This window comes from Hyperolius riggenbachi, chromosome 10 (genome assembly GCF_040937935.1).
Source record: "Hyperolius riggenbachi isolate aHypRig1 chromosome 10, aHypRig1.pri, whole genome shotgun sequence".
Taxonomy (NCBI): Eukaryota; Metazoa; Chordata; class Amphibia; order Anura; family Hyperoliidae; genus Hyperolius; species Hyperolius riggenbachi.
Window position 1 is genome coordinate 21,960,869 of NC_090655.1, and position 26,121 is coordinate 21,986,989.

Here is a 26,121-nt window from a genome sequence, read left to right on the forward strand (position 1 = left end):
GATCTAGCCCAGAGACCACGAGGACTGGCTGTGGCACTTTGAGAAGGATGTAAGGACTGATCTAGCCCAGAGACCAGAAGGACTGGCTATAGCACTATGAGAAGGATGTAACGACTGATCTAGCCCAGAGACCACGAGGACTGGGTGTGGCACTTTGAGAAGGATGTAAGGACTGATCTACCCCAGAGACCACGAGGACTGGCTGTGGCACTTTGAGAAGGATGTAAGGACTGATCTAGCCCAGAGACCACGAGGACTGGCTGTAGCACTATGAGAAGGATGTAAGGACTGATCTAGCCCAGAGACCACGAGGACTGGCTGTAGCACTATGAGGAGGATGTAAGGACTGATCTAGCCCAGAGACCACGAGGACTGGCTGTAGCACTATGAGGAGGATGTAAGGACTGATCTAGCTCAGAGACCACGAGGACTGGCTATAGCACTATGAGAAGGATGTAAGGACTGATCTAGCCCAGAGACCACGAGGACTGGCTGTAGCACTATGAGGAGGATGTAACTAAGTACTGATCTAGCCCAGAGACCACGAGGACTGGCTATAGCACTATGAGAAGGATGTAAGGACTGATCTAGCCCAGAGACCACGAGGACTGGCTGTAGCACTATGAGGAGGATGTAAGGACTGATCTAGCCCAGAGACCACGAGGACTGGCTGTAGCACTATGAGGAGGATGTAGGGACTGATCTAGCCCAGAGACCACGAGGACTGGCTGTAGCACTATGAGGAGGATGTAAGGACTGATCTAGCCCAGACACCACAAGGACTGGCTGTAGCACTTTGAGAAGGATGTAAGGACTGATCTAGCCCAGAGACCACGAGGACTGGCTGTGGCACTTTGAGAAGGATGTAAGGACTGATCTAGCCCAGAGACCAGAAGGACTGGCTATAGCACTATGAGAAGGATGTAAGGACTGAACTAGCCCAGAGACCACGAGGACTGGCTGTGGCACTTTGAGAAGGATGTAAGGACTGATCTACCCCAGAGACCACGAGGACTGGCTGTGGCACTTTGAGAAGGATGTAAGGACTGATCTAGCCCAGAGACCACGAGGACTGGCTGTAGCACTATGAGAAGGATGTAAGGACTGATCTAGCCCAGAGACCACGAGGACTGGCTGTAGCACTATGAGGAGGATGTAAGGACTGATCTAGCCCAGAGACCACGAGGACTGGCTGTAGCACTATGAGGAGGATGTAAGGACTGATCTAGCCCAGAGACCACGAGGACTGGCTGTAGCACTATGAGGAGGATGTAAGGACTGATCCAGCCCAGAGACCACGAGGACTGGCTGTAGCACTTTGAGAAGGATGTAAGGACTGATCTAGCCCAGAGACCACAAGGACTGGCTGTGGCACTTTGAGAAGGATGTAAGGACTGATTTGGCCCAGAGACCACGAGGACTGGCTGTGGCACTTTGAGAAGGATGTAAGGACTGATCTACCCCAGAGACCACGAGGACTGGCTGTGGCACTATGAGAAGGATGTAAGGACTGATCTAGCCCAGAGGCCACGAGGACTGGCTGTGGCACTATGAGAAGGATGTAAGGACTGATCTAGCCCAGAGACCACGAGGACTGGCTGTAGCACTATGAGGAGGATGTAAGGACTGATCTAGCCCAGAGACCACGAGGACTGGCTATAGCACTATGAGAAGGATGTAAGGACTGATCTAGCCCAGAGACCACGAGGACTGGCTGTAGCACTATGAGGAGGATGTAACTAAGTACTGATCTAGCCCAGAGACCACGAGGACTGGCTGTGGCACTATGAGAAGGATGTAAGGACTGATCTAGCCCAGAGACCACGAGGACTGGCTGTAGCACTATGAGGAGGATGTAAGGACTGATCTAGCCCAGAGACCACGAGGACTGGCTGTAGCACTATGAGGAGGATGTAAGGACTGATCTAGCCCAGAGACCACGAGGACTGGCTGTAGCACTATGAGGAGGATGTAAGGACTGATCTAGCCCAGACACCACAAGGACTGGCTGTAGCACTTTGAGAAGGATGTAAGGACTGATCTAGCCCAGAGACCACGAGGACTGGCTGTGGCACTTTGAGAAGGATGTAAGGACTGATCTAGCCCAGAGACCAGAAGGACTGGCTGTGGCACTATGAGAAGGATGTAAGGACTGATCTAGCCCAGAGACCACGAGGACTGGCTGTAGCACTATGAGGAGGATGTAAGGACTGATCTAGCCCAGAGACCATGAGGCCTGGCTGTAACACTATGAGGAGGATGTAAGGACTGATCTAGCCCAGAGACCACAAGGACTGGCTGTGGCACTTTGAGAAGGATGTAAGTACTGATCTAGCCCAGAGACCACGAGGACTGGCTGTAGCACTATGAGGAGGATGTAAGGACTGATCTAGCCCAGAGACCACGAGGACTGGCTGTGGCACTATGAGAAGGATGTAAGGACTGATCTAGCCCAGAGACCACGAGGACTGGCTGTGGCACTTTGAGAAGGATGTAAGGACTGATCTAGCCCAGAGACCACGAGGACTGGCTGTAGCACTATGAGAAGGATGTAAGGACTGATCTAGCCCAGAGACCACGAGGACTGGCTGTAGCACTATGAGGAGGATGTAAGGACTGATCTAGCCCAGAGACCACGAGGACTGGCTGTAGCACTATGAGGAGGATGTAAGGACTGATCTAGCCCAGAGACCACAAGGACTGGCTGTAGCACTATGAGGAGGATGTAAGGACTGATCTAGCCCAGAGACCACGAGGACTGGCTGTAGCACTATGAGAAGGATGTAAGGACTGATCTAGCCCAGAGACCACGAGGACTGGCTGTAGCACTATGAGGAGGATGTAAGGACTGATCTAGCCCAGAGACCACGAGGACTGGCTGTGGCACTTTGAGAAGGATGTAAGTACTGATCTAGCCCAGAGACCACGAGGACTGGCTGTGGCACTTTGAGAAGGATGTAAGGACTGATCTAGCCCAGAGACCACGAGGACCGGCTGTAGCACTATGAGAAGGATGTAAGGACTGATCTAGCCCAGAGACCACGAGGACTGGCTGTAGCACTATGAGGAGGATGTAAGGACTGATCTAGCCCAGAGACCACGAGGACTGGCTGTAGCACTATGAGGAGGATGTAAGGACTGATCTAGCCCAGACACCACAAGGACTGGCTGTAGCACTTTGAGAAGGATGTAAGGACTGATCTAGCCCAGAGACCACGAGGACTGGCTGTGGCACTTTGAGAAGGATGTAAGGACTGATCTAGCCCAGAGACCAGAAGGACTGGCTGTGGCACTATGAGAAGGATGGAAGGACTGATCTAGCCCAGAGACCACGAGGACTGGCTGTAGCACTATGAGGAGGATGTAAGGACTGATCTAGCCCAGAGACCATGAGGCCTGGCTGTAACACTATGAGGAGGATGTAAGGACTGATCTAGCCCAGAGACCACAAGGACTGGCTGTGGCACTTTGAGAAGGATGTAAGTACTGATCTAGCCCAGAGACCACGAGGACTGGCTGTAGCACTATGAGGAGGATGTAAGGACTGATCTAGCCCAGAGACCACGAGGACTGGCTGTGGCACTATGAGAAGGATGTAAGGACTGATCTAGCCCAGAGACCACGAGGACTGGCTGTGGCACTTTGAGAAGGATGTAAGGACTGATCTAGCCCAGAGACCACGAGGACTGGCTGTAGCACTATGAGAAGGATGTAAGGACTGATCTAGCCCAGAGACCACGAGGACTGGCTGTAGCACTATGAGGAGGATGTAAGGACTGATCTAGCCCAGAGACCACGAGGACTGGCTGTAGCACTATGAGGAGGATGTAAGGACTGATCTAGCCCAGAGACCACGAGGACTGGCTGTAGCACTATGAGGAGGATGTAAGGACTGATCTAGCCCAGAGACCACGAGGACTGGCTGTAGCACTATGAGAAGGATGTAAGGACTGATCTAGCCCAGAGACCACGAGGACTGGCTGTAGCACTATGAGGAGGATGTAAGGACTGATCTAGCCCAGAGACCACGAGGACTGGCTGTGGCACTTTGAGAAGGATGTAAGTACTGATCTAGCCCAGAGACCACGAGGACTGGCTGTGGCACTTTGAGAAGGATGTAAGGACTGATCTAGCCCAGAGACCACGAGGACTGGCTGTAGCACTATGAGAAGGATGTAAGGACTGATCTAGCCCAGAGACCACGAGGACTGGCTGTAGCACTATGAGGAGGATGTAAGGACTGATCTAGCCCAGAGACCACGAGGACTGGCTGTAGCACTATGAGGAGGATGTAAGGACTGATCTAGCCCAGAGACCACGAGGACTGGCTGTAGCACTATGAGGAGGATGTAAGGACTGATCTAGCCCAGAGACCACGAGGACTGGCTGTAGCACTTTGAGAAGGATGTAAGGACTGATCTAGCCCAGAGACCACAAGGACTGGCTGTGGCACTTTGAGAAGGATGTAAGGACTGATCTAGCCCAGAGACCACAAGGACTGGCTGTGGCACTTTGAGAAGGATGTAAGGACTGATCTAGCCCAGAGACCACGAGGACTGGCTGTGGCACTTTGAGAAGGATGTAAGGACTGATCTACCCCAGAGACCACGAGGACTGGCTGTGGCACTTTGAGAAGGATGTAAGGACTGATCTAGCCCAGAGACCCCGATGACTGGCTGTGGCACTTTGAGAAGGATGTAAGGACTGATCTAGCCCAGAGACCACGAGGACTGGCTGTGGCACTATGAGGAGGATGTAAGGACTGATCTAGCCCAGAGACCACAAGGACTGGCTGTGGCACTTTGAGAAGGATGTAAGGACTGATCTAGCCCAGAGACCCCAATGACTGGCTGTGGCACTATGAGAAGGATGTAAGGACTGATCTAGCCCAGAGGCCACGAGGACTGGCTGTGGCACTATGAGAAGGATGTAAGGACTGATCTAGCCCAGAGACCACGAGGACTGGCTGTAGCACTATGAGGAGGATGTAAGGACTGATCTAGCCCAGAGACCACGAGGACTGGCTATAGCACTATGAGAAGGATGTAAGGACTGATCTAGCCCAGAGACCACGAGGACTGGCTGTAGCACTATGAGGAGGATGTAACTAAGTACTGATCTAGCCCAGAGACCACGAGGACTGGCTGTAGCACTATGAGGAAGATGTAAGGACTGATCTAGCCCAGAGACCACGAGGACTGGCTATAGCACTATGAGGAGGATGTAAGGACTGATCTAGCCCAGAGACCACGAGGACTGGCTGTAGCACTATGAGGAGGATGTAAGGACTGATCTAGCCCAGAGACCACGAGGACTGGCTGTGGCACTATGAGGAGGATGTAAGGACTGATCTAGCCCAGAGACCACGAGGACTGGCTGTAGCACTATGAGGAGGATGTAAGGACTGATCTAGCCCAGAGACCACGAGGACTGGCTGTAGCACTATGAGGAGGATGTAAGGACTGATCTAGCCCAGAGACCACGAGGACTGGCTGTAGCACTATGAGGAGGATGTAAGGACTGATCTAGCCCAGAGACCACGATGACTGGCTGTGGCACTATGAGGAGGATGTAAGTACTTCTGTAACCCAGGGGGCACAAGGACTGGCTTTCTCAACCAGCATTCCATGGTTCTAAAAACTTGTGGCAGTCAATCCATTATGGTAAGTTTTAAGTCAAAAATATTTATAAAACTCATATACACACACACAACAAATCTGGATAAGCATTTTAAAGAGGAACTTTAGCAAAAAGGGGAAAAAATAAATCAATACATTGCACAGTTAGAAGTAAAAAAAAAATAGAAGAGAGGTCAAGAAATGATTGCTATTCACTATGTAATTTGTTCACGTTGTTTGATCCACCATCAGCCTGCACATCATCATCTTTATAACTGGCAGACATGAAAAAAACTAGACAGCATCAACTGCCCTTATTATCTATAACCACACCCCCTAACATTGCAATAGGCTAAAAGGTTTTTTTTTTCAATAAATCTACATATGCACAGAGGAAGATACTGGTTGCTTGGCAGTTGGAAACAGCTGTTATTTTCCCACAATGCAACTAGGCTCACAGACAGGACTGTGGGAGGCATTTCACCACAATATCAGCCATACAGACACCCCCCCCCCCCTCCCTCGGATGGTCTATTCAAGAAAAGGTAAAGATTTCTCATGGGAAAGGGGTTATTGGCTACTGATTGGGATGAAGTTCAATCCTAGGTTACAGCTCCTCTTTGAGATAATTAAACACAAATGAATGTTTGAAAAGCATCCGTACAAAATGATTAAAGATTCAGCCTAAACAAACATACTGTCATTAAGTTACATTAGTGATGTTAATTAAAATAGATAGGTAATGTAATCTCTTACCCACCCTGTTTTAAAAGAACAGGCAAATGTTTGATTTCATGAGGGCAGCCATCTTTTTGGTTGAAAGGAGGTGACAGGGAGCATGAGACACAGTTCCAACTGTTCTGTGTCCTGAGCACCTCTCTCAGCTGCTAGGCAACGTGAACAACAACATAGGAAATCCCATCATGCTCTGCACAGCATCAGGGAAAAAAAGCCCGGGCTTTTTTTCTTTGATGGGTGGAGCTTAGCTAAAAATGCAGCTAAAAATGATGCTTTGGTAAGAAAAACAAAGTTCTGATGCTGTGAAACTGTTAAAAAAAACACCAAGACTTTTCAGTGCTGCTGAGTAGATTTTGAGTCCGGAGGTTCACTTTAAGTACTTCTAACAAATACACAGGCGTCACACAGGAGGATGTTACCCACAACAAGGTGACGCTGGGCAAACAGCATGTTATAAAGGGATACCGTAAGTGTCATAATAATACTGAGAAACCCTGATCTATGAGTCAGCTGGCCGGCTTTGCTGTGTCTACCATATAGAAGATGAAGTTTCATCTGGCGATTCCAGCAGAGCTACGTGACGAGTCGCTAGAACTCTCCACTGGAAACAACAAAAACAGGACGCTTCGTTTAAAGGGACACACCGCTCTAACTTCTGAACGCTGCCGTGACAACAGACACGGGCTGCAATAGAGAGTAAATAAGCTGGAGCATTGTGTCCTTTCAGTAACAGACACTCGATCTCATCGTCACTAATATAATCTCTAACACCTCTCCAGCCCTACGCCTGAATGACCGCTGGTTACTGAATGTTCCCGGAAGAACGCAGAGCTCGGCGGTGACACGAGAGACGGGCGCAACGCCTGCATACAGGACAGCTGTGAAACTATTATAGTCATTCACTGCTTTTTCCTTTCCAATCGCAGCTCATCTTCACATGAATTCCCTTGTAAAGCAAAATCCTGAAAACTGACAGCAGTGAAAGTGCTGCAAGTTAAAGAGGAACTGTTGTGAAAATCTTAAAATTTAAAACACATACAAATAAGAAGTACATTTCTTTCAGAGTAAAATGAGCCATAAATTACTTCTCTCAGATGTTCCTGTCACTTATAGTAAGAAGTAAAAATCTGTCATTACCAACAGATTTTGAACTAGCCCATCTTCTCATAGGGGGGTTCTCAGGGTTTTCTTTATTTTTAAAAGTACTTAGTGAATGGCAGTTGCTCCGTCCAACTGCCAAAATAGTGTGCAGCGAGCAGGGAGGCTGGCCAGCAGAGGCGTAGCTAGGGTTTTCAGCGCCCGGGGACAAAGACTATTAATGCGCCCCCTAAGGTGAAGGGTCGTGACCAAATGTGGGCGTGGTTATGGGTACTCCACATTTGGTCACGCCCCTTCAAATGTACATGGAGGTTAGCAGGCTCACGCTCACCCACCCTCCCTCAGTATGTACCTTCCAGCATGTTCCAAGACAAATTCAGCAATCATGAGCCCCCCACCCCCATCAAGACAAATTCCGCAATCATGAGCAAACATGAGGCCCCCAACAAGACAAATTTAGCAATCCTGAGGCCCCCAACAAGACAAATTCAGCAATCATGAGGCCCCTAACAAGACAAATTCAGCAATCATGAGGCCCCTAACAAGACAAATTCAGCGATCTTGAGGCCCCCAACAAATCATGAGGCCCTCAACAAGACAAATTCAGTAACCATGAGGCCCCCAACAAGACAAATTCAGCAGTCATGAGGCACATAAATAGACAGCATTTCACATAAATAGGCATAAAAATGTTTCTGTACCGTGTTAGCCAAACAATATATGTAGGTAGAAAAAAACAAAGTCTTGTAAAAGTAATACCTTTTAATGGCTAACTGATAAAGTTAAATAATGCAAGCTTTCTGGGATCTAGTCCCCTTCTTCAGGCATATAAAAGGTATTACTTTTACAAGACTTTGTTTTTTTCTACCTACATAAATAGGCAGAATGTCCCCTTAATATGGTAGACACCTCTCACCTGGCAGCAGTTCCCCAAAATACACTCAATCTGACAGCAGTGGTTCCCCAAAAATAGGTAGCCCCAGGTCTATAGGTGTCCCCAGAATAGGTGGCCAGCAGTATAGATGTCCCCAGAACAGGTAGCCAGGGGTAGAGATGTCCACAGAACAGGTAGCCAGGGGTATATGTGCCCAGTATATGTAGGCAGGGGTATGTGTCCCCAGTATATGTAGCCAGAGGTATATGTGCCCAGTATATGTAGCCAGTGGTATAAATGCCCAGTATATGTAGCCAGGGGTATATGTACCCAGTATATGTAGTTAGGGGTATATGTGCCCAGTATATGTAGGCAGGGGTATATGTGCCCAGAGTAGGTAGCCAGGGGTATATGTGCCCAGAGTAGGTAGCCAGGGGTATATGTGCCCAGAGTAGGTAGCCAGGGGTATATGTGCCCAGTATATGTAGGCAGGGGTATATGTGCCCAGAGTAGGTAGCCAGGGGTATATGTGCCCAGAGTAGGTAGCCAGGGGTATATGTGCCCAGAGTAGGTAGCCAGGGGTATATGCCCAGTATATGTAGGCAGGGGTATATGTGCCAAGAGTAGGTAGCCAGGGGTATATGTGCCCAGAGTAGGTAGCCAGGGGTATATGTGCCCAGAGTAGGTAGCCAGGGGTATATGTGCCCAGAGTAGGTAGCCAGGGGTATATGCCCAGTATATGTAGGCAGGGGTATATGTGCCCAGAGTAGGTAGCCAGGGGTATATGTGCCCAGAGTAGGTAGCCAGGGGTATATGTGCCCAGAGTAGGTAGCCAGGGGTATATGTGCCCAGAGTAGGTAGCCAGGGGTATATGCCCAGTATATGTAGGCAGGGGTATATGTGCCCAGAGTAGGTAGCCAGGGGTATATGTGCCCAGAGTAGGTAGCCAGGGGTATATGCCCAGTATATGTAGGCAGGGATATATATGCCCAGAGTAGGTAGCCAGGGGTATATGTGCCCAGAGTAGGTAGCCAGGGGTATATGTGCCCAGAGTAGGTAGCCAGGGGTATATGCCCAGTATATGTAGGCAGGGGTATATGTGCCCAGAGTAGGTAGCCAGGGGTATATGTGCCCAGAGTAGGTAGCCAGGGATATATGTCCAATATATGTAGGCAGGGGTATATGTGCCCAGAGTAGTTAGCCAGGTCAGGTGTCCCCCTCCCCAGCAGGAGGGGAGCAGCGCAGAGAAGAGCTGCTCTCCCTTCCTCGCTGTCCCCTCCAATGTCCGGGTGGCTCAGGCTGGCAGCGGCGGGCGGAACTTACCTCCGTCTCGTCGCAGCGCCGGATGGATCTGCCGCTACTATGGTCTGGTCCAGACCAGAGCAGCGGCTGCGCACTCGAACTTCCGCCCGGCGCTGGAGCGAGACGGAGGTGAGTTCCGCCCGCCGCTGCCAGGCCAGCCACCCGGACATTGGAGGGGACAGCGAGGGAGAGAGAGAGCACCTAAGGTGAGGGAAGGAGGGGGGATATGGCCCCCCTTCCCCACCGTCCGCACAGCTCTCCCTCTTCTCTGCGCTGCTCCCCTCCCCTCCGCCGCAAAAAAAAAACAAAAACCCGCAGCTCAGCCAGGCTGAGGGCGCCCTCGGGGACCAGGCGCTCCGGGGCACTTGTCCTACCCCGACCCCCCCTAGCTCCGCGCCTGCTGGCTAGCATCTTTGTATAAATCTTTTTCAGGGAATGTCTTTATAAAGAATAAAGGCCATTCTGAGAATCCCCCATGAAGAGATGGACTAGCCCAAAACCTGTCAGTAATGTCAGATTTCTTCTACTTACTGTAAGTGACCGCAACATAGGAGAGAAGTAATTTATGGCTCATTTTACTCTGGGAGAAATATACTTCTTATTTGTATGTGTTTTAAATTTTAAGATTTTCGCGACAGTTCCTCTATAAGAAAACCATGGCAAGCAAATAACAGTTCATGTTTCCAGGGCAACAGATGAAAGGACAAATGCTGAGCCCGGATTGGCAGCTGTAACAGCATCTCTTAGACAGGAGTGCCATAGGAAGTCGGCTAATTCCCTGCTTGTTCTAACACTACTTTATTCATGGCAAATGCAAAACCGCCGCTTTGTAGTGTTACAAAAGAGCTGGGCTGGATTACCAGAGAGAGGAAAACAGCTGATGCAAGCGCATTGGCAAGCAGCGCCTGTATCGAGGCATTAAGGGGACAGAGGCAGAAATTACACAACATATCTCACCATTACAGCAAAACGCAGACAAGGACAGGTTATCTTCACATAGCGGAGCTAAAATACCATATGTCTATTTGTATCATGTGTTTAATCAAACCTGAACTGAGAATAAAGTTATGAGATAGGGCTTGTTCAGACGGACGTTTGGTGGCGTCGCGTTCATTGGCGTCGCGGTTGCAATGCGCTCGGGCTTTCAGCAGCGTTCGCGCTGCGTTCGCGTTTTTTCTTCCCCTAGGGGGACATTACCCGTCGCGGTTAACCGCCCCTGGAAGCAACATGTAGCTTCCAGGGGCTCCTCAAACGCCAGTGAAAATCGGGACCCGAACGCCGCGTTCGTGTAAATGCACATAAAAGCTTGGTACAAACGCTCACTCACTTCACTTGAATGGGAGCGTTTAACGCCAAGCCCTGAACGCTGGCAGTAAACGCTGCACAAGCGTCCGTCTGAACCAGCCCATAAGGATATGTATGCAGTGTCCTCCCAGGCTCTTTTAGCCAGGTACACCACCCGGCTAATTTTAGGGAGCACCCGGCTGTCATCACCTCCCCTCCTCATATGCTGTAGGCAGGAGTTGCGCGACCCTGTATTTCCCCATTGCGCTCCCCCAGAGTACTTTTTCATGCCACACGGATTAGAAAAAGTTCTGAGGAGAAAATGTGTGAGGAGAAGATTAGTAGCACAGATATGAGTCAAATTGTTTTCCAGTACAGGAAGAGTTAAGAAACTTCAGTTGTTCGCTATGCAAAAGAGCTTCTCTGAGCTAATTGACCCAACTTGGGTTAATACAGTCTTGGTTTTTTTTGGTTTTTTTTATGAAACAACCAAAAAAAGAGTGTCAGTCAGCTCAAGATAAGGTTTTACTGCAGGAAAGTTCAAAGGGTCATTATTTCTGCTGTGTTTTATAGTTTAAAAGATGGAGTGTGGTTTCTAAATGGCAACTGTGACAGAATGATACAATGTAGAAAAAAAAAACGCTTTATAAAACTGAAAATAAAAATAGACTAATTTATGTACTACTACTGTTCTATTTGTTATCGGTACTACTCATAAAATTAATTTTTTTTTTTGCTTCAGGCTTGCTTTAACCACTTAACGACCACCTAACGTCGATAGGCGGCAGCTTGTCGTAAGTGGGATTCCATGGAAACGGCCACTCGTTCGAGCGGCCTTTCCATGTCAGTTCACGGAGGGTGTCTCCGTGAACAGCCTACGAGCCTCCGATCACGGCTCACAGGCGAAATGTAAACATGCGGGGAAGAAATCCCCTGGGTTTACATCCTACGGTGCTGCTGTCGCAGCAGCGCCGTAAAGGAGATCGGCGATCCCCGGCCTCTGATTGGCTGGGGATCGCCGCCGTCTGATAGGCTGAAGCCTATCAGAGGCGGTACAGGATGGATCGCCAACCTGTACCGCCCATAGAGAGGACAGGGGCGAGGGAAGGAGAGGGAGGGGGGAATAGCGCTGTGGAGGGGGGTTTTGAGGAGCCCCCCCCCTACCCTCAAACAGCCGGCTGCGATCAGACCCCCCAGCAGGACATCCCCCTAGTGGGGAAAAAAGGGGAGGAAGTCTGGTCGCCCTGGCTGAAATCTGATGAAGAGCCCACGCAGCACAGATCATAGGAAAACCACGCGGTCCTCAAGTGGTTAAGGTAACCATACACTGTACAATGTTGTTCCCAAATGAAATGTTCGATCAGACAAAAAAATAGCCTAAATCGATAGTAAATTGAAGTGGATTTTGGTATTTCTAAACCTAATTATGATCAATATTACAAACAAAGAACACAGGACAGCAATGTTTGTTTTTGGTCGGTTGATTATAATGTGGATCATAATATCGACTGTAATTACGATCGATGGCATAATTGTGTCGTATATGGCCAGCTTAAAGGACAACTGAAGTGAGAGGTATATGGAGGCTGCCATATTTATTTCCTTTTAAACAATACCAGTTGCCTGGCAGCTCTGCTGATCTATTTGGCTGCAGTAGTTTCTGAATCACACCAGAAACAAGCATGTATATAATCTTGTTAGATCTGACAATAATGTCAGAAACACCTGATCTGCTGCATGCTTGTTCAGGGGCTATGGCTAAACGTAATAGAAGCAGAGGATCAGCAGGACAGCCAGGGAACTGGTGTTGCTTTAGGCTGCTTTCACATCAGGATGTTAAACTCGCACGTTAGAGCAGCCTGTAACGCAGAACAACGCACAGTAATGAAAAATTAATGGGCTGTTCACAGTGCCCACGTTGCGTTGGAGTATAACGCAGCATGTTAAATGAAAGTGCAGCATGCTGTGCGTTATACTCATATTTAGCTGCGTTACAATGTTTGCACATGCTCAGTAATGTTTTTGGTTTTTTTTTAAAAATGTGACGCGTGCGCCGTTTTCGTTATATCAGTATGTGTCAAAAAGTACGCATCAAGAGACGCATAACCGCAGTTCAATATAACGTCCAATCAAAACTAACATGCGTTGCGTTAGGGGCACGTTATGCGACCTTAACGTCCCATCAAACGCAACGTCTTAGTGTGAAAGAGCCCTTAAAGGAAATAAATATGGCAGCCTCCATATCCCTCTCACTACAGTTGTCCTATAAGGCCTGGTACACACCATGAAATTTTCACTTCAGAGATGGATATTCAGATTTGACATCGATTGGATAGAGAAGAAAGCTAGCATATACATCAATGCATTTTTTTCCCAAATTTCAATCATTTTTTCGAATGGATATTGAACAGAAATGGGTCAAGAGGAATCAGGCATACATACGTCTGCTGAAATAATTTTGATCAATATTTTAAGCCTGTCCGATCTGCTTCTGATGAAGAAAGAGATGATGGTCATTGGCAATCAATAGACTGTATAATTTTTTTCTGGATCCGATCGATCATTTACTTGATTGGAAGTAAAATCTGAAGTGAAAATATCTGAAAAGTAACACAGATATCTTGGGTCTCCTTAATGCTTCCAAACAATATCAATCAATGCCAAGCCGCTGCAGCTAGAGCTAATAAAATTTTGGGATGCATTAAAAGGGAAATAAAAACTCGAGATGCTAGCATAATATTGCTCCTGTTTAACACTCTAGTAAGGCCACATCTGGAATATGGAATTCAGTTCTGGGCACCGCATTACAGGAAAGATATTGCAGTTTTAGAGCAGGTGCAGAGACGAGCAACAAAATTGATACGTGGGATGGAAGGTGTCGCTTACCAAGAAAGGTTAGATAAACTGGGTTTATTTAGTCTAGAGAAAAAACGCCTTAGAGGGGATCTAATTAATATGTATAAATACATCAGAGGGCAATATAAAAGCTTGGCGGATTAGCTTTTTGTCCCTAGGCCTTCACAAAGGACTAGAGGGCATGATCTGCGCATGGAGGAAATACGTTTTAGCCATTTATATAGGAAAGGGTTCTTTACAGTAAGAGTGATTAATATGTAAAATGCATTGCCACAGGAAGTAGTTATGGCAAATTCTATATCTGCATTTAAAGGGGTCTTAGATGCTTTCCTTGCATTGAAAAAACATCCATGGCTACAATTACTAGGTAATGCCTAATGATGTTGATGATGATCCAGGGATTTTATCTGATTGCCATCTGGAGTCGGGAAGGAATTTTTTTCCCTTTTGGGGCTAATTGGACCATGCCTTGTGGGGGTTTTTTCCCCTTCCTCTGGATCAACAGGGATATGTAAGGGAGCAGGCTGGTGTTGTACTTTGTTTTCTGGTTGAACTTGATGACATATGTCTTTTTTCAACCCAAATAACTATGTAATATAACAACCTAAGTGATCACTATGTAAACAATGAAAAAGGCAATATATAACCATAAACATCATTAGAATGTCATTGTGTTGATCATAGTCCATATGTTTGATCTGCATATACATAAGTGAGCCCTCAAAGAATATTGCCCGATGCAAGTTTAGTCACGCTTATGCCACTTTCTTTATAGAATAAAAATGTACAGCTAACAAACACAATGACAATCTATGGATCCATATCATACATCACATATCAATATAAACATCAAAAGTTCCTGTTCTTGGTGTACCACAACCAGAAAGACAAAAAGTCAACTACCAATTGTATTACCGCATGTTTCTTCAAGCGGAATTTTACTGAATGTGACTTAGGCCCGGTTCACATTAGCGTTTTTTGCGGATCGGAACCGGACCGTATACTGTACGAACGGAACGGACGCAAACGGATCCAATGTTAATCTATGGGAGCGTACACATCCGTCCGGATACGTTACCTACGTTTCGGTCTCCAGATCGAAAAAATGCTGCAGGCCCTAGTTTTCCGGACCGTTGCTCCCTGCGGACTTGAAACAGAAGGTTTTACAGGGCAATAGGAGCCAATAGAAAACGGAACTTAAAGGACTTACGAAGCGAAATAGTCCAAAAAAGTTAAATACCTGTATGAAATATCAATGCACGGAGGGCGCCGTCCGCACTCTTCGTGCCGTTCCGCCGGGTCCCCGCATCTCAATGTGCCCCCCTGGCCGGTCCCGACCCCACAGCCCGAGTCGGGCTCTCCTTCCTCCACTAAGATGGCCGCCGGAGCTGGCTGTGGCTGCGCAGTCCGCATATGCGCGAGTGCGGCTGCGCAGCTCTAGGGCCTTCCCCCCGATCCACGCAACAGGAGACGGCCTATAGCGTGGATCGGGGGGGGGGGGGGGGAGGCGCTAGAGCTGCGCAGCCGCACTCGCGCATATGCGGACTGCGCAGCCGCGGCCAGCTCCGGCGGCCATCTTAGTGGAGGAAGGAGAGCCCGACCCGGGCTGTGGGTCGGGACCGGCCGGGGGGGCTCATTGAGATACTGGGACTGGGCGGAACGGCACAGAGGGCGCGGACGGCGCCCTCCGTGCATTGATATTTCATACCGGTATTTAACTTTTTTTGGACTTTTTCGCCTCGTAAGTCCTTTAACAACACACTGGCTATAAAAACGGACCTTTCTAGCCGCTTCCTGTGTACTCTCTATGGTACAGCGGCCATCTTGGCTTGTTTGTTTGGCACATGGGCCTAGCAGTGCTGCAGGAGTGGGATCCATCCCAGTTCATTGATTTCTGGAAAGAAATGGCAGACATCAGGCCATACAGCATCTAGGCCCTGATTGTCCAAGTGCAGGGGCCACCTTTCAAGGAGTAGAGGTGCACCCACTGTCTCCTGCGAAGAGCAGGCTTCCGTCACTCATAGTAGTAGGTGAAAATTAAAAACGAGGCTATACCAAACCAGAAGCTGTAGAAATACACTGGATCAGCAAGCTCTCTCCTCAACAATGACCACAATGTATTTACAGATCATTCAGAGCTCTGGTGTATATACAGTATAGATTATCTTTAGCACTTCCCCTTTAAAACGGAAACTGATGCAAAACAGATACAAACGGAACTGAAACCAGTTTGCAACGGATCCGTTCGAACGGAGAACAGATCCATTGGAACTGACAGTTTTGGCACAAAACGCTAAGGGCCCGTTCAGATCAGAAATGCGGATGGCCATGCGTGCGGAACGCGTGCGGACCGCAACGCGTACGAACGCATGGCCATCCGCGTTTGTGTGCGTTGCGTGGCTGATCCCATCACTGAAAAGTGAATGGGACAGCCACGCGTTTTTGCAAAATCTGCAAGCAGCATGCGTTCCCGGACCGCACAGGTCCGGAACGCATGCAGTGTGAACATCAGACATTGCACTCTATGCAATGTCTGATGTCGTGCGTTTTGGCCACCTGCACGCGTTTCCAAAACGCGGCTGGAAACGCGTGCAGTGTGAACGGGCCCTTATGAACTGGGCCTTATTGATTTAAATTGCTTATAATTAACAATAATCTTTTAGGGCTGGCAGCGTTTTGGGATCGCTGACAATCACCAGCAATTTGCAAAAACGTTTTGACAATTAAAGTGAGCGGTGAGGGACCCACTAGTGCAATTGCGATTAGGGATAATTGCAATCGCAAGACATGTAGCATTTTGAGCGATTTCGCAGCGCTTTGGGAGGCCGAACAGTTGCGCTTTAAATAGACTTCACCAAGTGTCCAGATTTCCTGCTTCCACCCGTAGCCCCGCCCCTAAAGGAACAGGTCACTGGCGCTTCTCTTATTGGCTCTAGAGAAGCACCTATCACCTCTTCCTTTAGGAGTCAGGGCTACAGACGGAACCCGGACATCCAATATCTGATAAGGATAATAAAGTTTATTTAAATCTGAAAAAAAGAACACGTGAATCGCAAATCCGAAGTGCTCCATAGTAAACTGTAAGCTTCTAAGTGCCAGGGAATCGAGATCGCTGCACACAGCGCTGCGACGATTTTAAAGCGAACCCTAGTGGGTTCCAGGCCTGATACATTATTTAGTATTCCTCACCCCGATATATCACAGGTGGCGACATTTTTACTACTGGCAATGTGCATTACTGTAGAATGTATGTTTGTTGTTGGGGCTGTTAGGGTTAGGCATCAGTGGGGGAAGTTGGTTGGGGTTAGGCATTGGCTGGGCTGAGATTAAAGTGAACTTCCAGGCTAAAAATCTACTCAGCAGCACTGAAAAGGCTTAGTGTTTCTTTTACAGTTTCACAGCATCAGAACTTTGTCTTTTTTCTCCAAGCCTCATTTTTAGCTGCACAGAAGAAAACTGCCCGGGCATTTTCCCCTGATGCTGTGCAAAGCATGATGGGATTTCTGATGTTGTTGTTCCCCTTCTGCTGTTTTGGTGCAATTTTTTTTATTTTAAATGTTGCATTTAAGATTTGAAGCCTAGCGCACACAGCTGGGAGGGGTTATCAGGACACAGGACAGTTGGAACTGTGTCTCATGCTCCCTGTCACCTCCTTTCAACCAAAAGATGGCTGCCCCCATGAAAAAGATGGCTGCACCCATGAAATCACAAACATGTGCCTGTTCTTTTAAAACTGGGTGGGTAAGAGATTATATTACCTAATCTATTTTAATTAACATAACTTATGTAACTTAATGACAGTATGTTTGTTTAGGCTGAAGTTCCTCTTTAAGTTTAGGTTAGGCCATAGTAAAATATCAGTAAAAATTACAGATATTTTACTATCAGGATTACTCGCTCATTCACAACAGAATAGGAGTAATTTACCAATAGCGCCAAAATCACTGCGGTGCACTTTTGACATGTACGCACTGTGGAGTCATTTAATCGCTTCGTAATATACCGTAAAACGCATAGTGAGATTTTGGTTGAGATCTGATTGATCTGTGTGCTGCAACGCGGAAAATCAACAACTTCTGTGCCGCAATCCATTTCAATGGTTTTACAATCTATTTGATTGATCACAGCCCAGGAGGTGATTGTTTTAGCGTGTAAATACTGCACCATCAGTCAATATATTGTTGTACAGTAACACATTGTACACAGGAGATGACAATCCCTAGAGGGCCAAACACAATTCAGCACAACACAGCGGTGACCGCCTGACCTGTATGATTCTATCGCAAAAGACAAAAGGCAGGACTGCTGATGTGACTGCTCAGTGTATTATCTGGCCGGTGACTGCTGTGTGGTCATTATGTGAATTCACAGCGGAGCTGCTGGTTTTAAAGGACAACTGAAGTGAGAAGAATATGGAGGATGCCATATTTATTTCCTTCTAAACAATACCAGTTGCCTGGCAGCCCTGCTGATCTATGTGGCTGCAGAAGTGTCTAAATCACACCAGAAACAAGCATGTATATAATCTTGTCAGATCTAACAATAATGTCAGAAACACCTGATCTGCTGCATGCTTGTTCAGGGTCTGTGGATAAAAGTATTAAAGACAGACGATCAGCAGGACAGCCAGGCAACTGGTATTAGTTAAAATTAAATAAATATGGCAGCCTCCATATACCTCACACTACAGTTCTCCTTTAAAGGACCAGGTGAGTGAGATATGGAGGCTGACATGTTTATTTCCTTTTAAACAATGCAGGTTGCCTGGCTGTCCTACTGATCCTCTGTCCCTAATAAGCCATAGTCCCTGAACATGCATGCAGATCAGATGTCTATGACAAATCTGAGAAGATTAGCCACATGCTTGTTTCAGGTGTGTGATTTAGACCCTACTGACCAGACAGATCATCAGGACTGCCAGGCAACTGGTATTGTATAAAACGAAATAAATATGGCAGCTTACATTGGTCTCACACCACATGGGGTTCTTTTTAAAGGATACTCGTGACCCTGGGGCAAACTGCAGGGTTGGGGGCCCCCCCAATCACACACCTGAAACAAGCATGCAGCTAATCCAGTCATCTTAGCTCCTCTGCCAAATCCATGTTGCCTTCAAATATGTCACGTCGATACAGTTAGCCAACTTAAGTGTGACAAAATTAGTTCTATTTTAACTTCCAGGGACAATCCTAGATCTCTAAAGCTAACCTACTGTATCAAAACATCCCACTCTTCCGGTGCAGCAGAGGCAAAAAATCATCACAGGGTAATAACGTATTGCTTGTGTAAGCTGATAATATATGCCCTAGTGTGACAATAACAAACACAAGCGTAATGAGTTTATACAAGCGTTTGGCAGCTGGGTAAATAGTTGAGTGTGGTCCAAGACCGTTTCATAACTAGCCAGCTTAGGTGCAGAGCAAAGGGAATTATTTTTAACATGTTGACAACGTTTCTATTCCTGTACGGTGTATTTTTAATTCATAAAACAAGTGACGCAGTTTCTTTACACAGCCCAGAGAAACCTTCACACCAGTCCCGGCCTCAGCAGAGCTTACAATCTAATGAAGCCAGTGCAACGTTATTATTCTAATAGACAGTCTTTAGCTTTGTGGAAACCAGCCAAACCACTTTAACGAAAACACAGAAAATAAAAATCTTAATTTACGATCTTGCAACAAATGCACGATTGGAACGCAACCCAGGACCCCACATGCCACAGTCACTACTACGCAATCACTAGGCAGAAAATCAATGCTCTCAGTAAGAAGTAGTTCAGGATCTGGAGCAAATGTGTCAAACTCAAATACAATGTGGGCCCAAATAGAACACTGGCAATAAGTTGTGGGCCAACCTCAATGTCTAGTGGCCACCTTCCTCCCTTATAAAGTTCCCTGGTGTTTAATGGCTCCTCTCCAACCCCTATACAGTGCCCTTGTGCGTAGTGCCTCCCCCCTCCCTCCCCTATACAGTTCCCTGGTGTGTATTGCCCCACCCATATAGGTCCCCGGTGTCTAATGGCCCTCCACTATACAGTTCCCTGGTGTGCATTGCCCCCCCTCCCCCATACAGGTCCCTGGTGTCTAATGGCCCTCCTCCCTCCCCTATACAGTTCCCTGGTGTTTAGTGCCCCCCCCCCCCCTACTCTATACAGTACCCTGGTGTCTAGTGGTCCCCCTTCCTCCCCTATACAGACCCCTGGTGCCTGATGTCCCCCTCCCACCCCTAAACAGTTCCCTGGTGTCTACTGACACCCCCCCCCCCCCATCCCATACAGTTCCCTGGTATCTTGTGATTTCTCCCTTATATGGCTTCCCTGGTGATCTAGGGCTCCACCCCCAATATAGTGTCCCTGGTGGTCTAGAGTAGGCCAAATACTGTATAATGAAAAGTTGGGAAACCACTTGTGGGCCAAATTTGATAACTCTGCGGGCCAGAGTTTGGCATGTATGATCTAGATATATGAGATACATGCATCGGCAATCTCCATGCCCACAAGTGTCACAAAATCCAATGGTCAGCGAAGACTAAGGTACCCATACATTACTCCATTTTCCATTCGAGAGATTAAGCAATTTATTTTATTGGGTGGTTGAAAGCAGAGTGGTCGATCAGAAGTGAATCGACTGGTCGCCCACACACACACTGCAATCGAGATTCTGACAATTCTCCTTTTCTAATCGATCTGAACGATGCTGTGCCTCCATGCACTGCCACCAAAAATCGATTCTGTCAATTGAAATCATGTGAACGATTCCTTTACGATCAACAGATATTTTCCTTCCAGCTCGATTGAGTAATTGTGTCAGATATTGACTAATTTCCATCGATCGAGCTGATTGGAACATAATTGATACCCCGACGATCCAATAGAACGATTCAATCCAACGGTCAATCGAACAGGGAAATGTAATGTAAGGGCAGATGCTAGAGAGAGCTCGGCCAGTCTGGCCGAGAATAAAGTGTGTGTACTGGTATACCAGTGGGCAGCACGGTGGCGTAGTGGTTCATCGCTCTTGCCTTGCAGCGCTGGGTCCCCGGTTCGAAATCAGCCAGGTCAACATCTGCAAGGAGTTTTTATGTTCTCCCTGTGTCTGTGTGGGTTTCCTCCAGGTACTCCAGTTTCCTCTCACATTCCAAAAGTATACAGATACGTTAATTGGCATCCCCCCTAAAAAATTGGCCCTAGACTACAATACATACACTACATGATACATACATAGACATATGACTATTGTAGGGATTAGACTGTGAGCCCCTCTGAGGGACAGATAAGTGACAAAACAATTTATACTCTGTACAGCGCTGCGGAAGATGTTGGCGCTATATAAATACTAAATAATAACCAAGTTTAATTAAAAGTGTACCCGAGATGAAAAAAGCAGCTTGTATACTTACGTGGGGCTTCCTCCAGCCCTGGCTGTGGCCACCATTGTCATTCTCCTGGGCCCCTGTCGCGCTCTCGTGGCCCAGGCCATTCTGCACCTGTGCAGTACTAGGGTGTGCAGACGCAGAACGCTTCCGGCACGGGAGCGCATCACAGCCACTTATGTGCGGCGAACCACGACTGGGCTATATATACTAGGGGATACAGCGGAAGAACAGAGGGGCCCAGGAGGACGAGGTTGGAGCCCAGGGCTGGAATGGGGCTGGAGGAAGCTCCAGGTAAGTATAAAAGCTGCTTATTTAATCATCTCTGGTTTCCTTAAACTATCCAGAAAGCTCGAGTACTCCTGAAGACTAGAGCATCCGTACTGCTTGCGTGCAAGTCTAGGCATGCCCCTGCGGATGTACTCATCTTCAGAAGCACTTGGGGATGTGATTACTGCCAAAGGCTGCCCAAGGACTGCCGAAAACACAGCTGGTCACAGAACTTCAACAGGGGGCGGTGCAGGAACGATGGAGTGACGACCAGGAAGGCTCCACCATACCCAGAGCCTTCCCTCCACTTACATAAATCTTCCTGAAAACGCATCTAAAATACCGAATGCCATATTTTACTAACCCTTTATTTTTTACTGAATGTGTCTTAAAGGGCCACTATCGCAAAAAAAGAGTAAAGAAAACCCAAAAAGGAGATTGACTAGTCCAAAACTAGACAGGAAAGATATTGCAGTTTTAGAGCAGGTGCAGAGACGAGCAACAAAATTGATACGTGGGATGGAAGGTCTCACTTACCAAGAAAGGTCAGATAAACTGGGTTTATTTAGTCTAGAGAAAAGACGCCTTAGAGGGGATCTAATTAACATGTATAAATACGTCAGAGGGCAATATAATAGCTTGGCGGATGAGCTTTTTGTCCCTAGGCCTTCGCAAAGGACTAGAGGACATGATCTGCGCATGGAGGAAAAACGTTTTAGCCATTTATTCAGGAAAGGGTTCTTTACAGTAAGAGTGATTAAGATGTGGAATGCATTGCCACAGGAAGTCATTATGGCAAATCCAATATCTGCATTTAAAGGGGGCTAAGTTGTTTTCCTTGCGTTGAAAGACATCCATGGCTACAATTACTAGGTAATGGCTAATGATGTTCATCCAGGGATTTTATCTGATTGCCATCTGGAGTCAGGAAGGAATTTTTCCCTTTTGGGGCTAATTGGACCATGCCTTGTAAGGGTTATTGCCTTCCTCTGGATCAACAGGGATGTGTGAGGGAGCAGGCTGGTGTTGTTCTTTATACTGGTTGAACTCGATGGACGTATGTCTTTGTTCAACCCAAATAACTATGTAAAATCTGCAGGGGCGTAGCAATAGGCGGTGCAGAGGTAGCGACCGCATCGGGGCCCTTGGGCCAGAGGGGCCCCGAAGGGTCCACCCTCTATCACAGTATTAGCTCTCTATTGGTCCTGTGCTGGTAATAATAACTTCTATAGATACTTTGAATAGTAGTGATCTCTAACAAACTGCTCCCCATCCCCTTCTTGCACCTCTGACACTGTAGTTGCCATTGGCAGGTTTTGGTGCGCCGTATCAATTGTTATGTATAGAGTGTTTGGGGGGGCCCCATGTAAAACTTGCATCGGGGCCCACAGCTCTTTAGCTACGCCACTGAAAATCTGTCAGATTTTACAATATTTTACAAAATATTTTACAATATACAATATAATACAATATTTTACAAAATCTGTACAATATTTTCCTCAGATGTAATTATTCAATCAGGTTTGCAGGTTCATACATAATCAGACAGTAATTATTGACTGTTTCCATAAAGGAATCAGTTGGGGCACTTTCTCTTCAGAGACACGATTGTAAAATCGAACATTCCAATCCACAATATTCTGTATTCCAAATGACCATAGAATCGTATCAAGTCAATTTTTTTCCACATTCTGCGTGATTTCCTGTATAATTGCTGCTTTTTCTTATGCCATGCAGTATCTTTGTGTTTCTGTTGATGCAGGTTGCAGCTGTACTATTCATAAACTATGTATTTATTGTACCCTCCATTCTCTAGATTTGGGGGAAAAAAATTATGAACAACTGAAGTGAGAGGGATATGTGGCTGCAGTAGTGTCTGAATCACACAGCAGCGAAGCATGCAGCTAATCTTCTGATAGTAATGTCAGAAACACCTTATCTGCTACATGCTTGTTTGGGGTCTATGGCTGAAAGTATTAGAGGGAGAGGGTCAGCAGGATATTGTTTAAAAGGAAATAAATATGGCAGCCTCCATATCCCTCTCACGTCAGGTGTCCTTTAACAATAAAAGCTATTCCCAGCTTTATAACTGGCCGCCCTATAAAGTGACGAGCCTGGTTATTCTGATTCTCCTGCCTCCTGTGTGGCAGACGGATAAGCTAACAGTTTGGGACAGTTGGTGACGTTGGTGGCCTGCAGCTCTGCTGACGATGAGGAAACATACAGCCGCTGGATGTCAACAATGGAGATATTTAGGCTAGGCTTGCAGTGGTTAGTTGCATAACACACGTGTTATAATGCGTTATAATGAGTGTGACCTGCAATACAGACTAGATACAAACTAAGTCTGCAAGCAGTGAGTTAGAATACCGAGATCAGTTACAATTAATGCAGCACAGTGAACAGTTCCATAGCGCTGTATGGGCAGGGAGTTGACATGGAGAATTATTCTGCTACGCAGCTGAGCACTGTGAACAGGGCCTCGGGGGCTGCATGTCAAAAACGTGGAAACATTCAGGTGTTGCATGTAAACAATGAGGAAACACTCAGGTGTGACATGTAAACAAGGAGGAAACACTCAGGTGCGACATGTAAACAAGGAGGAAACACTCAGGCGCTGCATAAGAACAATGAGGAAACATTCAGGCACTGCATGTAAACAATGAGGAAACATTTGGGTGCTGCATGTAAGCAATGAGAGAACACACAGGCACTGCATGTCAACAATGAGGAAACACACATGCACTGCATGTCAACTATGAGGAAACACTCAGGAGCTGCATGTAAACAATGAGGTAAGACACAGGCACTGCATGTCAACAATGAGGTAAGACACAGGCACTGCATGTCAACAATGAGGTAAGACACAGGCACTGCATGTCAACAATGAGGTAAGACACAGGCACTGCATGTCAACAATGAGGTAACACACAGGCACTGCATGTCAACAATGAGGAAACACACAGGCACTGCATGTCAACAATGAGGTAACACACAGGCACTGCAAGTCAACAATGAGGAAACACACAGGCACTGCATGTCAACAATGAGGAAACACACAGGCACTGCAAGTCAACAATGAGGAAACACACAGGCACTGCATGTCAACAATGAGGTAACACACAGGCACTGCATGTCAACAATGAGGTAACACACAGGCACTGCAAGTCAACAATGAGGAAACACACAGGCACTGCATGTCAACAATGAGGAAACACACAGGCACTGCAAGTCAACAATGAGGAAACACACAGGCACTGCATGTCAACAATGAGGTAACACACAGGCACTGCATGTCAACAATGAGGTAACACACAGGCACTGCAAGTCAACAATGAGGAAACACACAGGCACTGCATGTCAACAATGAGGTAACACACAGGCAGTCAGGCACTGCATGTAAACAATGAGGTAACACACAGGCACTGCATGTCAACAATGAGGTAACACACAGGCAGTCAGGCACTGCATGTAAACAATGAGGTAACACACAGGCACTGCATGTCAACAATGAGGTAACACACAGGCACTGCATGTCAACAATGAGGAAACACACAGGCACTGCATGTCAACAATGAGGTAACACACAGGCACTGCATGTCAACAATGAGGTAACACACAGGCACTGCATGCCAACAATGAGGTAACACACAGGCAGTCAGGCACTGCATGTAAACAATGAGGTAACACACAGGCACCGCATGTCAACAATGAAGTAACACACAAACAGTCAGGCAGGCACTGCATGTCAACAATGATTAAAACATTCAGGTGTTGCAAGTAAACAATGAGGACACACACAGGTGCAGCATGTAAACAAATGGGAAAAGCAAGCAGCCACTGTGCTGCTGTGGACAGGTGTCAGTAGCATTGAGACATAAACACAAAAGGGGGGGAGGAGAGCAGTGAGAGGAGCTGAGCTCACACAGCAGACAGAGGCAGGCAGATGTGTACAGAAGGCATATAATACATATCTATCTATCTATCTATCTATCTATCTATCTATCTATCTATCTACACAGGGGGGGGGTAGCAGTGAGAGGAGGAGCTGAGCAGCAGGCAGATGTATACAGAGGCCAGAATACATAGATATTGTATATATACACACAGGGGGATAGCAGTGAGAGATGTGTACAGAGGGCAGAGTATATAGATAATATATATGAGCATCAGACAGAGGCAGGGTACAGAGGGCAGAATACATATGTGTGCAAAGTATATACAGATGTACAGGCTCAGGCGTCTCACCCTGCAGAGGCTCCTCCGGCAGGCTGTGCCCGTCTGACATGCTGCCCGTCTGCCCCGTCCCCAGTGCTGCTGCTGCCTCTGCTCGCCTTGTTATTGTTATTGCTCTCAGCTCCAAGCGTGACGCGCATCGCTCTCCCCATTGGCTGACCGCAGGTTCCGCCCCCCTGTGCTGCACGGCAACGTCCCATCAAGGAGAACCCTGCGATGTGATTGGCCGGCTGAGGGGAGACGTGTGTCAGGTAGGAGGAGACTGGTTGGTGCCGCCGACTCATACTGCTAGCCCCGCCCCCTTCTGTCATTCACTGACGTGTCGTGTCCCTCTCACCGGTCCTCTACTTATAATGTTACGTGTCTTTCCCATCCCCGCCCCCTCACAGCTCCCTAATGTAACGTGGTACTTCACACACTTCTGGGCGCATAGCTTCCTAATGCTTTGGCAATGCTAAATGTATTTGGTCCTGC

At 47.2% G+C, this 26,121-nt stretch overlaps 1 protein-coding gene across 1 annotated transcript in view; it reads right to left on the reverse strand.

The window, feature by feature from the left end:
- BNIP3 (BCL2 interacting protein 3) overlaps window positions 1–25,766 on the reverse strand; it is a 79,447-nt gene extending 53,681 nt beyond the window's left edge. Inside the window, exon 1 of the mRNA XM_068255255.1 lies at window positions 25,660–25,766. Coding sequence (XP_068111356.1) covers window positions 25,660–25,699 — 40 coding nt within the window. The 5' untranslated portion in view covers window positions 25,700–25,766. The remainder of the gene's footprint in view (window positions 1–25,659) is intronic.
- Window positions 25,767–26,121: the final 355 nt, after the last annotated feature.